We start from the raw sequence: 14,203 nt of genomic DNA, 5'->3' as shown, positions 1-14,203 counted from the left end.
ACCCATCCTTACTCTCCTGCCCCCACACTCAGGGTGTCTGGGACAGGGCTTGGCAGCCCCCTCCTCCCCCAAAAGCTCCCCAGGTGACTCTGGCCTGCAGCCAGAACTGAGTCGTTATTTTCAAGGTGTAAATACAGCTTAATGCTTCTGTGATGATCAGAACTTTATTGCTGACCCTCTTTCCTTCTCAAGAAATCTCATTTACTCTTTCTCTATTCATTTCTCCCTACCTAGGGTGTTCATGGTTCAACCAGCCCAGGTTGGTGGGGGTGGGATACAGGGAGAGGGGTAAGACTCTGGGAAGGGCTCCTGGAGATAATGACCTCGTGGGGATAGGCAGGCATTCTCCAGGCAAAGAAAAGGAATAAGGACGTACAAGGGAAAGGAAACAGGAAGTATGATAAGAGAAATTTTGGAGAGACAGAGTAGGGGAACCCATCATAGTGGGGACTACATGTTACACAAGACATTTGGGTTCTGTCTTTAAAGCAATGAGTGGCTACTGAAAGAATTTAAGCAAGGTACTGAAAAGACCAAAGAAAGATCAATAAGGCATCAGAAAGAGGCTACAGGTGGGGAGGCCAGTTAGAAGGCTATATTTTGGAAGCAATTGGATAAAAGGATCCGAAAAACAGGACTGTGTTCTGGCTTAAAGATTCAGATCAGGGAGTCATCCGTTACAGACGGTGAATCTGGCGAGTGAGTGAGCTCTCCAAAGAGAGATCATACGTAAGAAGAGACAAGCGATGAAGACAGAACCTGTCTGCTCTTCTCATCTCCACAGCCCCACTCTTGCTCCAGGCCTCCATGCCCGGTGCCAGGCCCTCATGGACTGGCACTTTCTACACAGATGGAGGGACCAGGCTGTGGAAGATCAGTTCAAGACTCCACAATGTCATCCCCGTTGATTTTCAGATGAACGAACTCCAGCCAATCATCTTCAGCCTTCAAATTAAGGGACCAATGAACCCTCTATACTACTTCATGTCTTAGTTCTTCCTCATATATTTCTTAACATTTTCTTTAATGTTTACTTTTTCGAGAGAGTGAGACAGAGCACAAGTGGGGGACGGGCAGAGAGAGAGGGAGACCCAGAATCCCAAGCAGGCTCCAGGCTCCCAGCTGTCAGCACAGAGCCCCACAGGGGGCTTGAACTCACTAACCCCGAGGTCATGACCTGAGCCCAAGTCGGCCACTCAACTGACTGAGCCACCAAGGCACCCCATTCCTCATATTTTTCTTTGGCTCTTTCAAAATAATTTGTTTATTGTTCCTTACACATAACTGATTTTAATTCTTGACATTTATAGACGCTTCTTCTCTCTCTGCGGTTGGTTTTCCCCAGTTTGTGTAGCGTTCATAAAAATCCAGCTCTAAATTAAAACCTCCCCAAATCTTCTATTTCTCTCTCCCATTCCTCCTCCTAACACCATCATACTTCTGTAATCTATGCAGATAGGGTTTTGTCAGAGGCTCTTGTTTCCTGTCTGTATGTAGTCTTATCTGTAAGTTTAAGTATAGGAACTGAACATTGTGGGCGCTCCATAAATGTTTGTGGAATTAAAAAAAAAAAAAAAAAGAATAAAAGAAAGAATTTAGACCAAACCCTAGTGAAGTTTTGAGGATACAAAGAGGTTGTTATTCAATAAATTATTTCAAATTCATTCTTTTCTTATCACAGTTATACATGATTCCTTAGGTTTGGAACAAATAGAGACTACAAAGCATAGGATGCAGTTGGGATTGGTTAATGTGACCAAACTTTTATAAGGACTTCTTCCTTGAATATAATTCCTCAATCTGAAGAAGTTAACAGTAGCATATGCAAATGTGTAACTATTGTCCTAAACTTGATAAATTTTGAACGACAATAAAAGCTTATCTTTTGGCTAGTTGATGAGTATTAGTATCGGTTCATAATATAAGATCTATCCTAAAAATTATAGCAATTCAAGTAATTCCAGTAAATTCAATGTCAATAAAATCTGCTAAAATTGTATTAGGTTTAGAGGAAAGCCGAATTTGCCTTTCACCACATCGGGAGACATAACTCTGTGACTAAGGTGGTGTTAGTGACATAGTTTTACAATTTTTCCAAATCTTTCCATAAAAACATACAGAACAAGGACAACAAAACCAAACCCCAAAGTCAAAACGTACAGCACCATGTAATAAGGTACACACCCCCATGAATCCAAACATACAAGTTAATGTGGATAAACTAGTAACAACTAACTGTATGATAACCTATATAGTATCAGCAGAGAAAAACAGCATCTGTCATGTTTGAGTACAGAAGAATCCCCAAACTATCAATAGCTACTCACTGCAAAGTGAGGCAGGCCATTTTGAGCACAGTAACTGAAACTGGAAAGGGTTTCATCTACTCAAGGGTGGCAGTAATGGGTTCATGGCTGGAACACGTGAGCTTAGAAACCCTCAAAGCTCCCTTCCAAGACAAAACCCTACACTATGGTGCAAGTTCTGGGAAGAGATTTCAAGTAGAGTGGAACAGAGGTGACAGACATACGGGAAAGAGCAAGTTTAGATAAAAGTTGAGGAGGAAAACAGGTCCTGAAGAACTCAGAGTGTATCTGTATTTATCATTTCTTAAAGACAAGAGAAGAGGAAGCTTTAGAGTCTGAAAGCTAGAAAAGCTCTCTGGACTCATTCTTCCTTTCGAAAACTATTTTCACATAATAATGACCAATAGAAAAGGAACAGTCAAATCCCATAGGAAGTTTTCGTCAGAAAAAAAGTATAAGGGAAAAAAATAATACCCCTACAAAAAATAAAAGCATGGTAGAAAAACATGCTCACAAAAAACTCTAATATTCCAAAATTAGCTATAAAAGAGCCGACCTCAGAATTAGAAAGGTGGCAAAATTGAGGAAAGAATTAAAAATAAAAGAAAATATCCCAAACGTGAAATCAGACAAAAGGAATTCCTGAATGTCCTTTCAATGGATTGTCTCGTTTTCTAGGGCCATGTACCTTTTGTCTGATTTACTATCTGTTACTGATTAGGTTTCCTGCAACTCTGTCAGGGTAGATGTGAGCTGAATACCGACAGCAATGCAAATACATTTTGTAGGTAGAGACGGAGATGAGGACATTAATCTGTTCTGCATCTAATTTAATTTAGCAATCTCATTCCACCATTCTTTCTTTCAGTAACTGGAAGACTTCAGTGTTTCCTATCGTCCTTTGATTGGCTTTACCATTCTGTTGGTTCATTAATATGTTAATTAAATCGTTGACCGGTCTTCTCTCTTTAAAGTAAACAGAAAAAAAAAAAAAAGAAAAAAAGCAGCTGGAGCACCTAGCACAGCCAACAGAAAACACAGACTACAGTGAAAGGAAGAGGCAGTGTTTCCCCACAAACCTTTTGTCTGTCAGAAAGTGACGAAGCGGACGGCTATGAGACCCCCATGGTATCAGCCTCTGTGCACAAAGGAGCGGAGGGAAGGCGACTGGGCTTCTCCGACGGCCCTGAGAACAGGGGAGCCACTCTCTGGCACCCAGTAGTCTAACCTGAGAAGGGTCCCGGGATCAAACTCTCAGGCTGAGGGCAGGGACCCTCCCAAGCCATAAGGTTAGCAGTCTGGGCCATTTAAACTCTGGAACTCACAGCACTCAGAACTGCGAGGAGGAGGGTCCAAGCAGCGAATAGGGCAATAGAGGCAAAGACCAGAAAAAGCGCAGACAGGAAAAGGAGGGAGCAGAAAAGAAAGGTCTCAGGAAACATGAGGCTCTCCTGTGACAAACCACTGGGTGGCTCAGTCGGTTAAGCGTCTTGTATTTCAGCTCAGGCCATGATCTCTCAGTTCCGGAGTTTGAGCTCCGCATCCCCATCGGGCTCTGTACTGGCAATACGGGGCCTGCTTGGGATTCTGTCTCTCTGCCCCTCCCCTGTTCGTGCTCTCTCTCAAAAATAAACTTTAGGGGCGCTTGGGTGGCTCAGGGGGTTAAGCGTCCGACTTCAGCTCAGGTCACAATCTCAAGGTTCGTGGGTTCGAGCCCTGCGTTGGGCTCCGTGCTGACAGCTCAGAGACTGAAGCCTCCGTCCGATTCTGTGTCTCCCTCTCTCTCTGCCCTTCCCTTGCACTGTCTCTCTCTCTCTCAAAAATAAATAAACCTTAAAATAATTTTTTTAAATAAACTAAAAAAACCCCCCAAACCAAAACCACCTCCTGAAGACACCAGAAGAGGGAGCTCTGGAGCGATGAAGCCGAACAAGGGCTGCCAGGGCCCACTCCTCCTCCCCTGACCACAGGAGAACTGGCTGTACTTAACAAAAGAGCGACAGAAAATCATAAATCCCCTTTAAAGCTATTATAAGAAGGCAGAAAATGTGAAGTAGAATAATGTCTATAGCATAAAATCAAAAAGGAGATTATAGAAGCTATGAAAGAACATCAAACTCAAAAATTAGGTGGGTAGAGAACGGAAGATGTCAAATGAGGGGAGAGAAAAAAAAAAAGAAAAATTATTTCAGAACAAAAAAAATCAGTCTACTGCATTAAGGGAAAAAGACAAAAAGGAAGACAAGTTTAAAAATAAAAAAGATATATAAAGAGATAAATATTTTGAGACGAAGTAGTAAATATAAAAGATTTTTAAAATCCATGCTAAGTATAAAGGGCAGGGAGGGAAGACAAAACAGTGGAATAGAAAAAAAATGACAAAAATGGTAAGAAAAGATGTTCCTAAAATAAAAGAGGACTCAAAAGTATATATTTAGTGAAACTTTTCAACAGTGGCACTTTATGCAGAAAACAATGGAGTGAAATATTTGCTTATCCAAGGAAGAAAGCGTGAGTCATGGATTTCAATCCATCCGAACTAGCCTTCAAGTACAACGACTGCAAACAAACCGACACAGACATTCAGTAACTCATGTAATCCTGTTCCCATTAATGAGTCCTCTGCATTTACTCACCTCTAGAGCAGGGGTCAGCAAACTCTGTAGAAAGCCAAAGAGCAAATATTTCAGTCTTGGTAGGTCAGATGGTCTCTGTCACTGCCACTCAACCTCTGCCACTGCAGTGTTTTAAAAAGTAGCCATTAACAACATATGTGAATCACTGAGCAGGTCGGATACAGTTTGTGGACCAGAGTTTGCTGACCCCTCTGCTAGGGAATGAGCTTCAGACAATCCACAACCTAGGAAGGCACGGACACAAGGTGCTGAGCACTCGTGCAGATTTACTGCAGAGCTAAAGTCTAAGTAATGGTTATCAGGGTACACGGCACAGTTTGTGATGCCTACGTGCTCTGTTCTTCTGATACGGTAAAAGTATTTTTAAGAAGTGGAGGATGGTGAATGTACTTGGAAAGTAAAATAAGCACTCAATATTTTAAATGTACCAATGTAGAATAAAGAGATATTACTTAATTTTATTAACAGGAGAGAAGGAGAGGAGGGAGAAGAGGTGTTAGTTGATTAAAATATGCTCATAGGAATAAACCAATTTACAAGAGCTAAAAAGGGGAAACTGAAGGCAAAAATAACCAAGAGAACGAAAACATGAACCTTGCTATATAAAGACATATCACAGCAAAAACACACAAGCAAAACAAACAAGGAAATAAAAAAGAGCACATGATGAAAGACAGCATTCTGTTTAGCCAGAAAAGTGAAATATACGAACATACATGCAATTGCTTATATTTTTAAAAAGTGAAAGAATAAACCATAATATTTGAAAAAGAAAAAAAAGGATTTTGTACGAAAGAAAGATGTAGGGTAGAAGATCCAGGAATAGAAACAAGAATCTTGTGGAGCTGACTTTGAAATTCCATACAATTTTATTACATGATTAAGAAGAAAAATTAAGTTAAAAAAACTTTTTTATGTTTTTATTTTGTGACAGAGAGACAGAGTGCGAACAGGGGAGGGGCAGAGAGAGAGAGAGAGAGAGAGAGAGAGAGAGAGAGAGAGAGAATATGAATCTGAAGTAGGTTCCGGGCTCCAAGCTGTCAGTGCAGAGCCCGATGTGGGGCTTGAACTCACAGACCGCGAGATCATGACCTGAGCCGAAGTCGGATGCCCAACTGACTGAGCTACCCAGGCACCCCGAAGAAAAATTAAATTTAAGAAGTAGTTCTTAAAAATTGAAAATAAAAAGGAACAAGTAGGTTTCTGGCATAATTACACATAGAAAAGTCTCAGTTCAACAATTTAAAAACACAGTAATTTGTATATACTTACTATACCTTTTAAGTAAAAATCAAAAAATCTGAAAAATAAAACATAAAATGTTTTCAGTAATTGTCTCATTTATGTAATGCAGTAGTGATTTGCAGTAATGTAGACTACTTTGAACTGTGAGTAAACCAAGTGAGTAATTAATGTCAGTGTCCCTAAGACTGAGATTTTTGGTGTGGCTGAGAGCTCTAGATAGTAATATTGATGCAAATTAGTAAAAATACTTTAGCCTTGAATTTGAAATATCAGTATAAACTCATAATTTATTTCTTTATCTGAAAAAACGACTTATGTTTCCTATCTCCGTGCATTAAAAAGGCACAGAAACAAGAATGAATAAAGCAGCAAGGAGTGTTCAGAATGCCCTGGTTTAAGCCTCTACCATTTCCTAAGGAAACCAGGGTTTTTAGAAATGACCACTGACACCGGGTATGGAGCAGAAACAACAACAACAACGACGACAACAACAACAAGGGGCACCTGGGTGGCTCAGTTGGTTAAGCAAGTATCCAACTTCAGCTCTGGTCATGATCTCGTGGTTTATGAGTTCAGCCCCACGTGGGGCTCGGTGCTGACAGCTGGGAGCCTGGAGCTGCTTCCGATTCTGTGTCTCCTTCTCTCTCTGCCCCTCCCCTGCTCACACTCTGTCTCCCTCTCTCTCAAAAATAAATAAACATTAAGAAACAACAACAGCAAAATGTACAAGTGGGCCTGGAATAGCTTGTCATCCTGGGAGAAACGGCGGCTAGGCTTAAGTGTCCAGATATGAGGTGAGGGTCATGTCAAAAGGATACAGGAAATCAATACACTGCATTCCTTAAATTTACATTATGCTGTATGCCAATTATATCTTAAAACTGGGGGAAAAGGGGACATAGAAGCCATCCTGAAGCAGCATCCAGTGGCCAAAGATGGGATAATTCAAGCACTGTAAGAGTAGTAACTGAAATAGATCAAAGCACAACAAATGTACAAATATCCATAAGTTCATAGTCATAGAAAAAAATCATTAATTACGTTTAGAGAATTTTAATGAATAAAACTCATTTCTTTTGAAAACTGGTAAAGGAATCAAGCACTTACCCTCCTTTAGTGTAGGTAAGTACCTCACAGTAACCAAATGGTTGCTGAGGGGAACTTTCTTTTTATGGAAGTGTTCGCCTTAATAAAGATGACTGATCAAGGCATGATATCCACTTAGCAACCTTCAATGAATAAATAAATCTAGGCAATGATAATTAACTCATTTTGATAATAGCACAAAATGATTATTATATACCTCTCGAGGGAAGTACACAGCCCAAATCAATCTCGATCTATCCGTTTAACAGAAATAAAGGAAAGAGAGGGACAAAAGAAATACCATGGAGCTATGAAAAGCTCTACACATCACTTCCTTTTCGACAACAAAAAACTGCAAGAAAGCAAAAAGCTAGAGAGATAACCTACATATTAAACCCACAGAACCTATCAAGAGACATATAATCACAATGTATAGACTTTATTATGAATTTCAACTCCAGACAAAATGAACAAATCCAAAACAGAAAAAGGTGTCAGATAAATCAAGGCAGTGTGAGCACCAAATCTGATGATACAGAGAAAATGATACAACTAAAGGATTTGCTTCAAAATAATCCAGGGGCAAGTAGCAGAGTAGACAGAGAAATGACTGTCATTTGATCGTATGATGGTAACTGCTGAAGTTGGGGTAAACAAAAGGAGGATCATGTTTAAGTAGATTTGACCATGGATTTTACTGCGGCAAACTATGAAATACTGTCCTATTTCTGTACGTGGTCTGATTTGAAGCCTACCGAAAAAGGGTTGCCATTTCATCCTTTTTTTTCTCTTTGAATACAAGATTTTTAAATGTAACTGAAACTGTTTTGCAAAAAGTCTAACACTTAAAACACACAATTCTTCCATGAAGACATTACGTATGTTCGTGCCTATGTGCGCGCGCGCGCAGACACACACACACACACACACACACACACACACACACACACACACAGGCCTTGCTGGATCTGGTAAAATGTTGATGGGCAGACCTATAAAACACCTTGTCTTTAAAAACAAGTAGCAGCTGCCATCATTAAACATGATGCCAAACATTTAAAAAAATCTCACTTAAAAAATGTATAACCTTTACATAACAATCTTTAAAAAAGGTTCTTAAAACGGAGATGATTCTGCAAAATTTGGCAACCGACAAAAATGGACTAAGTAATTCCGGGCATACCAGGTTTGGGGACTTAACTACAGTTTTACATAAAGGGATACACAATTATTTTCAAGTGTGCCCTGGAGGTTAGTTTGTGATAGGTCACACATTGGAAATGCGCAGCCACGTCTGACCTGCAGACGAGCTGTTGGGCTTGCACAGTCTAACACCTAAAGACCCGGAGATTTCACATAACAATCCGGATTCGACCGTCCTACAAGCAGCACCGGGAGAGAGCACAGGAGCAGGTGGTGCTTCCAGAAGGGCACACTCCTCTTTTTCACCACAGTCCCTACCTTCCCTGTAGGGTAGGTAGGGCCGGGCCCCTTTACGCAGGTGAGTGGGAGATCACTGGCTGAAGCCCCACAATGTTCTGAGGGAAGCTTTCACCTCATTTTTAACAAAGAAGTGGACACAAAAAAGACAGTAACTGTAAAAGCCAGTATTATTCGGTTTTGCACCTTTTTTTTTTTTGCACTTAAAAAATTTTAAAACGTTAGCATTTGTTATTCTTACAGCACAAGAAGAAACACTATCTGCATATTTTTAAATACTTTAAAATTTTCTTAAAGTGTTTTTAAATTTTTAGTTCTTTCAGGGCACTAAGGCTTACCTTCAGATCAAGGCTGTTAAGGCTTATGACATCATCATCTTTCTCTCTCCGCTTTCTTTTCTGTGTGAAAAAAAAGATTTCATTCTTATACAGAAGGAATGCATGTTACTTCATTAAACAGACTCCATAAAACCGGAAAAATCACGTTAAGAAAGTGAAGCTGTACTCATAAGGAAATTATTTCTATGAGGGATGCCAAATCACCTCTCGCATATATACTGTTTAAATAGCCCCCTTGACTGCATCATCTCATGCTGCGAATTTCCATTCCATTAAAAACCCTTAGGTAAAGTTTTTTCAGAACAGAACTCTTATGTAAGTCGAGGGCTGTCTGTACTTGTTAGAGAAAAAGTAAAATATGTTTTAAAGACAAAGGCACCAATTTTTTTAAAAAAGGAACACATATTATTTATCCTATAGAGGGAGGAGGGTCTTCACTAGGAAAAAAAATACCCTTTGCTCATGGCCCAAAGTAATGAAGACTTGTTGCCTGAAGCAGGGTTTATAAGCTAAGACCAACACGCTCCTAGTTATTAGTCCTTGTCCTCACTCGGCCTGCTGGTGCCTGTAGCGGCAAAACTGTGCACAATCTTTAATTTGTCTTCTCTCACTATTGAACAATGTCTCAGTAACACATCACCCACCCACACCTCAAAATAACTTTTCAGATCACCAGTGAGTGACACAGCCTAGCTCTTGGAATTCTCAAGACTGACCGGCCAGGGCTCCCTTCCAGGACCTGGCTCCACCCAAGGAGAAACTGGGGGGAACGGCATCAAAATCGAGCAGGATAGGGACAACAGGACAAAGGAAAGATAAAGTCCAGATGGAGGTGGGGAAGACTGATGGAGCCTGGAAATCTCAGAAGGCCCCACAAAAACAAGCAGAAAGGGAGCTCTGCGAAGTCAGAAAAGTTATCTGAACCAAGCCTCTTTGTAAAGTTTTCAGAAAAACTAAATCCACATTAAAATGAACAGAAAATTCTGAGTCAAATCCTACACAAAGTAACTGCAAGAAAAAAGGGCAAGAATAACATCCCTACGGGGAATGAAAACACCTCAGAAGGAAATGCTCAAAAAAGCAGAGCAAAACTATGACATACTATTCCAAATTTAGCTAAAAGACATTAAGAAAATGGAAGAAGACATGAGAGAACAATATATACAAATCAGGATTGGGAAACACTAAAAAAATGAAGGGACAAGAAATCTTTATTGATCCTAAGGTCATATCCAGAAGATCTGGAAAAACTGTGAATATGATCCTAATTTTGAAAAGCAAACTAAGCAAAAATCCTGCATGTGTGCATCTTATATGTGAGGCTGTGTGTGTTTGTAAATAACTGTATGAGCAAAAAAAATTTTTAAAAAAGGGGGCTCCTGGGTGGCTCAGCTGCTTGAACGTCCAACTCTCGATTTCGGCTCAGGTCATGATCTCACAGCTGGTGGGTTCGAGCCCCACATCGGGTTCTATGCTGACAGTGTGGAGCCTGCTTGAAATTCTTTCTCTCTCTCTGCCCCTCCCTCTCTCTCTCTCCCGAAATAAATAAGTAAACTTTAAACCAAAAATAATTGTATCAGCGACACAAAGGGGCTGATAAGGTATCGCCGACGGAGAGGAAGCACTGACGGAGAGGAAGGACAGGAGCAGGAAACTGCCAGGCAAACACAAGTGTACCGAGGGAAAACTCTCATACACGACTGTACTTATGCGTTCATATAAAACCATATGCGTGTGTTAGCACACGTACAAAGAAATTTGACAGATTTTAGAACATTCTACTGTGTTTTCTTTCAAACATTCTGAAGTTGAGCTTTTCACATGGATATACTGCATCCACCTGGAATTTGTGGGTAGCCGGTATGAAGTGGCACAGCTCGCTGCCTCTCCCCCACTACCACGTGCCGGGAGCACGGCTCCTCGGTCAGCTCTCACCTGCACGCCACGTCCCGGGCTCTCTTTCTCACCGCAGGTCTACCCACTACACCCGCACCCACGTCACGTGCCCGCAGTTACCGTACCTGTGGAGGAAGTCTTAACAGCCCACACGAAGGAAGACATTCCCCGACTTTCACATGCTGTTCTGGGCCTTCTACTTTTCTTCCTGAATTGCAGAACGAGAGCTCTAACACTCGAGTGGGTTTTCTATCAGAACTGCACTGGATTTATAAGTATGAGGTGTCCCGACATTTCAATCTTATTGAGTCTCTCCTTGCTGCACTCTCTCTCCATTTAATTTGGTGTCTCTGTTCTTTATTAATGCTTTCCAATTTTCCCATAAAAATCTCACAGATCTCTTCATAGACTTATTCAATTTTAAAAACTGCTTTTGTTTCAACAGGAGCATCTTTATAGATTACGTTTAATTGAATATTGCAAGTGTATATACCTTCTGTTGAATTCTTTTTATAAATTGTATAGCCAGTAATCTTGCTTGAACTCTTATTAGTCCTAACAGCTGCTATTAACATTCTCTTGGGTATTCTGTGTAGACGGTCACAGTGTCCCTAAGTAAAGACATCCTGCTGTCTCTCTTGGACATTCTATGTAAACAGTCACCTTGTCCCTAAGTAGTGACATCCTTGTGTCTCCTCCTTTCTAACGTGAACAGCACTTGTTCTCCTGTCCTACTGTGATTTTTGCAAAATCAAGTTTGGAGATATTTCTCTACTGAAGTTTTGTTTGAGTTTAGACTTGTCATCTCGTAAGGGAAAGAAACCAAGATGAAAAAAGTTTCAGGGACGATATAGAATTGTATTAAAGTCAGGAAACTCTTGCTATGAATGCTTTACTGACCAACAATACATGTAATCTGTATAAGAGTACAGAAATCTCAAAAGAAGTCCCCAACAGAAATATAAATTAAATACAAAAGAACAGGATACAAATGAGTATGTATTGCCGAACCCAACAGCACACGATCAAGTAAAGCTTTGCAAACTAGAAACAGAATGATTGTTGCTATTTCCCCCAAATAAGGAAACGCAAAAATCATGCTCTATTTGTACATGTTATTTATAGAATTATAAGGTAATGAATTTTTAATTATAAAAAATCAATTTTCTGGTGTGAGTTTGCACAGTTAGATGCCTCTGTAAATCTCATTCTAAAAATAATGAAACAGTCCCTCTATACTAGGATGATTAATAACAGAAAATAATTCACTCATCATATATACTATCTGCAATCATTTTTATACTTTTCAACCAAGAAAAAAAGCTGTAAGACTATGTACATAAAAACAACTTCATGTTTCATAATATATTCTCTTAATTTTCACACTGGTAGGACTAAGAGGAAGGACTGCATAAGGCTAAAAATAAATAGATCTGGTACTTTTCAAGATATATTTTGTGTTTAATTGAAATAAATTTTTACCTTGTTAGCAGAAAAGAATTACATCAGGCCACCAAAGATGTAACTTTGTAACAGTTACATTTACATACAAAGATGTAACAAAGATGTAACAGTAACTCTAGACCTCAAGATACTCAGATAAGTACAGACAAGTGAACGGTACACCAGACTGAAAGACAACCTAAGAATTAATCCTATCAGCGTCTTAAAATAAAAAACCTAGTTTGCTACTCACCAAAGTGAAGTCCCAATGGGGGCCAGGTGTTAAAAATGTGAAGGAGCTACCTCTCCGAAGGGAATGTCTGTAAAAAGAAAATTCAAGCAATAAATAAATTGAGAGTAACTTCAGTAACATAAAGGAGTAGACACATAAAAAGCTACCTTTTTCATAGGTTCAAAATTGTTTAAAGCAGCTTTATTAATCAGTCAATTGTAAAAATAAAAATGAGGGAATGCAAAAAAAAATTGGGGTGTAACTTCTGGTCACTTTTAGAATCTTTATAAAAATGAAAGGGCCTTGATAAAATTAATAGACAAATTAAAAATAATTCACCAAACCAAGCAGGGTTATTTTAGAAACATATACATGATTCAGTAGTAAGTAATCTACTTATACAGCATATTAAACTAATAGGATAAATGAGAAGCAATAAATGATGCAAAAATTGTCTAATAAAATTCAACATGCACACCTAATATCTTAAGAACAAGAATAAAAGGATGCTCAACATAATAAATAAAACCCAAATGCAATTAATTTGCATTTGTTTACATCTCTTCCATGTACTGATTTTTTTGAAAAATTATGGTTTAATTAACCAAGGGGGGGGGAAGAAAAGAACTCTGAATAACTACATCCAAGACAAAGATCTCAAGCAAGATTAAAATTTGACTAGGATTTTGTCTGTTACTGTTAAGTGACAGATTTTTCTTCTGTGTTATTTTTCCATTCAATGTAAGGGATTAAGTAAGAAAATCCTTATAACAAAAGCTGTCTTCACCATTATAAAATATAAACCTCTATGTTTGTGAAACGTGTAGAAAATCACAAAACATACCTCGCACAGGAAATACAGCTTATAAACTATACTTACCATTAACCACTTCAGATGTAAATAAATATAAAATAGGTTTTCCCTCATATCGAAATAAATGAAAATTAAAGGAGAAAAGCAAAGAGTCTTTATTTAGAGCTTGCTAGAGGCGACGGAGTCCCCCACCATCACTGACCCAAAGGCAGACCCAAAGGCAGGCGAGAGCGGCAAGTCTTCACGGTGGAGAAAAGGGAAGGCTTCAGGTGCGCCCAGATGGGACGCTATGGGCCCGGAAGCTGAGGTGAGTGCGCTTCCTCTGCAATTGCCTGGGAGTGCACATTGGGCTTGTTCTGATCGGTTCAAAGTTGGAAGGGGAAAAAGTAGGGAATCTGACAGTTACTGACGAAGCCTGGCCACCGTGGGTTGACTGTTACAAAGTTATTGCTCAGCTTTCCGGATTCTAAGGCCATTCTCCATTTGTATATTCATTCCACTTCTCAGCCTTGATCCTCACGGTCTTTGTTCACTCTAAGTTACAGAAATACCACAGATGGCTACTACACCCACAAGAATTTGCAAGCTTAAATCACATAGGAGGGCTTTGGTAGTTTTCTAAGCTAAATATAAAGCAGAAGTTTGTTTGTATTTTGACAAGGAACACAAGGGAAAATGGCTACAGGGAGAAAGAGGATATCAAAAAGGCTTCACAGAAGAATCGACCCTTGAGTAGTACTAAAGCTGAATCTGAGAAACAGCAATTA

General features: G+C 39.5%; 1 protein-coding gene across 1 annotated transcript in view; it reads right to left on the bottom strand.

Annotated features, from left to right (window-relative positions):
* Nucleotides 1–14,203, bottom strand: part of NET1 (neuroepithelial cell transforming 1) — a 60,743-nt gene that overhangs the window by 29,621 nt on the left and 16,919 nt on the right. Inside the window, exons 2-3 of the mRNA XM_027073324.2 lie at nucleotides 12,644–12,710; nucleotides 9,052–9,111 (exon numbers count right to left, since the gene is read on the bottom strand). Coding sequence (XP_026929125.1) covers nucleotides 9,052–9,111; nucleotides 12,644–12,710 — 127 coding nt within the window. The remainder of the gene's footprint in view (nucleotides 1–9,051; nucleotides 9,112–12,643; nucleotides 12,711–14,203) is intronic.

Source organism: Acinonyx jubatus, chromosome B4, assembly GCF_027475565.1.
Source record: "Acinonyx jubatus isolate Ajub_Pintada_27869175 chromosome B4, VMU_Ajub_asm_v1.0, whole genome shotgun sequence".
Lineage (NCBI taxonomy): Eukaryota > Metazoa > Chordata > Mammalia > Carnivora > Felidae > Acinonyx > Acinonyx jubatus.
Note: the sequence above shows the minus strand (reverse complement) of the source record. Positions and strands in the feature narration are given on the sequence as shown.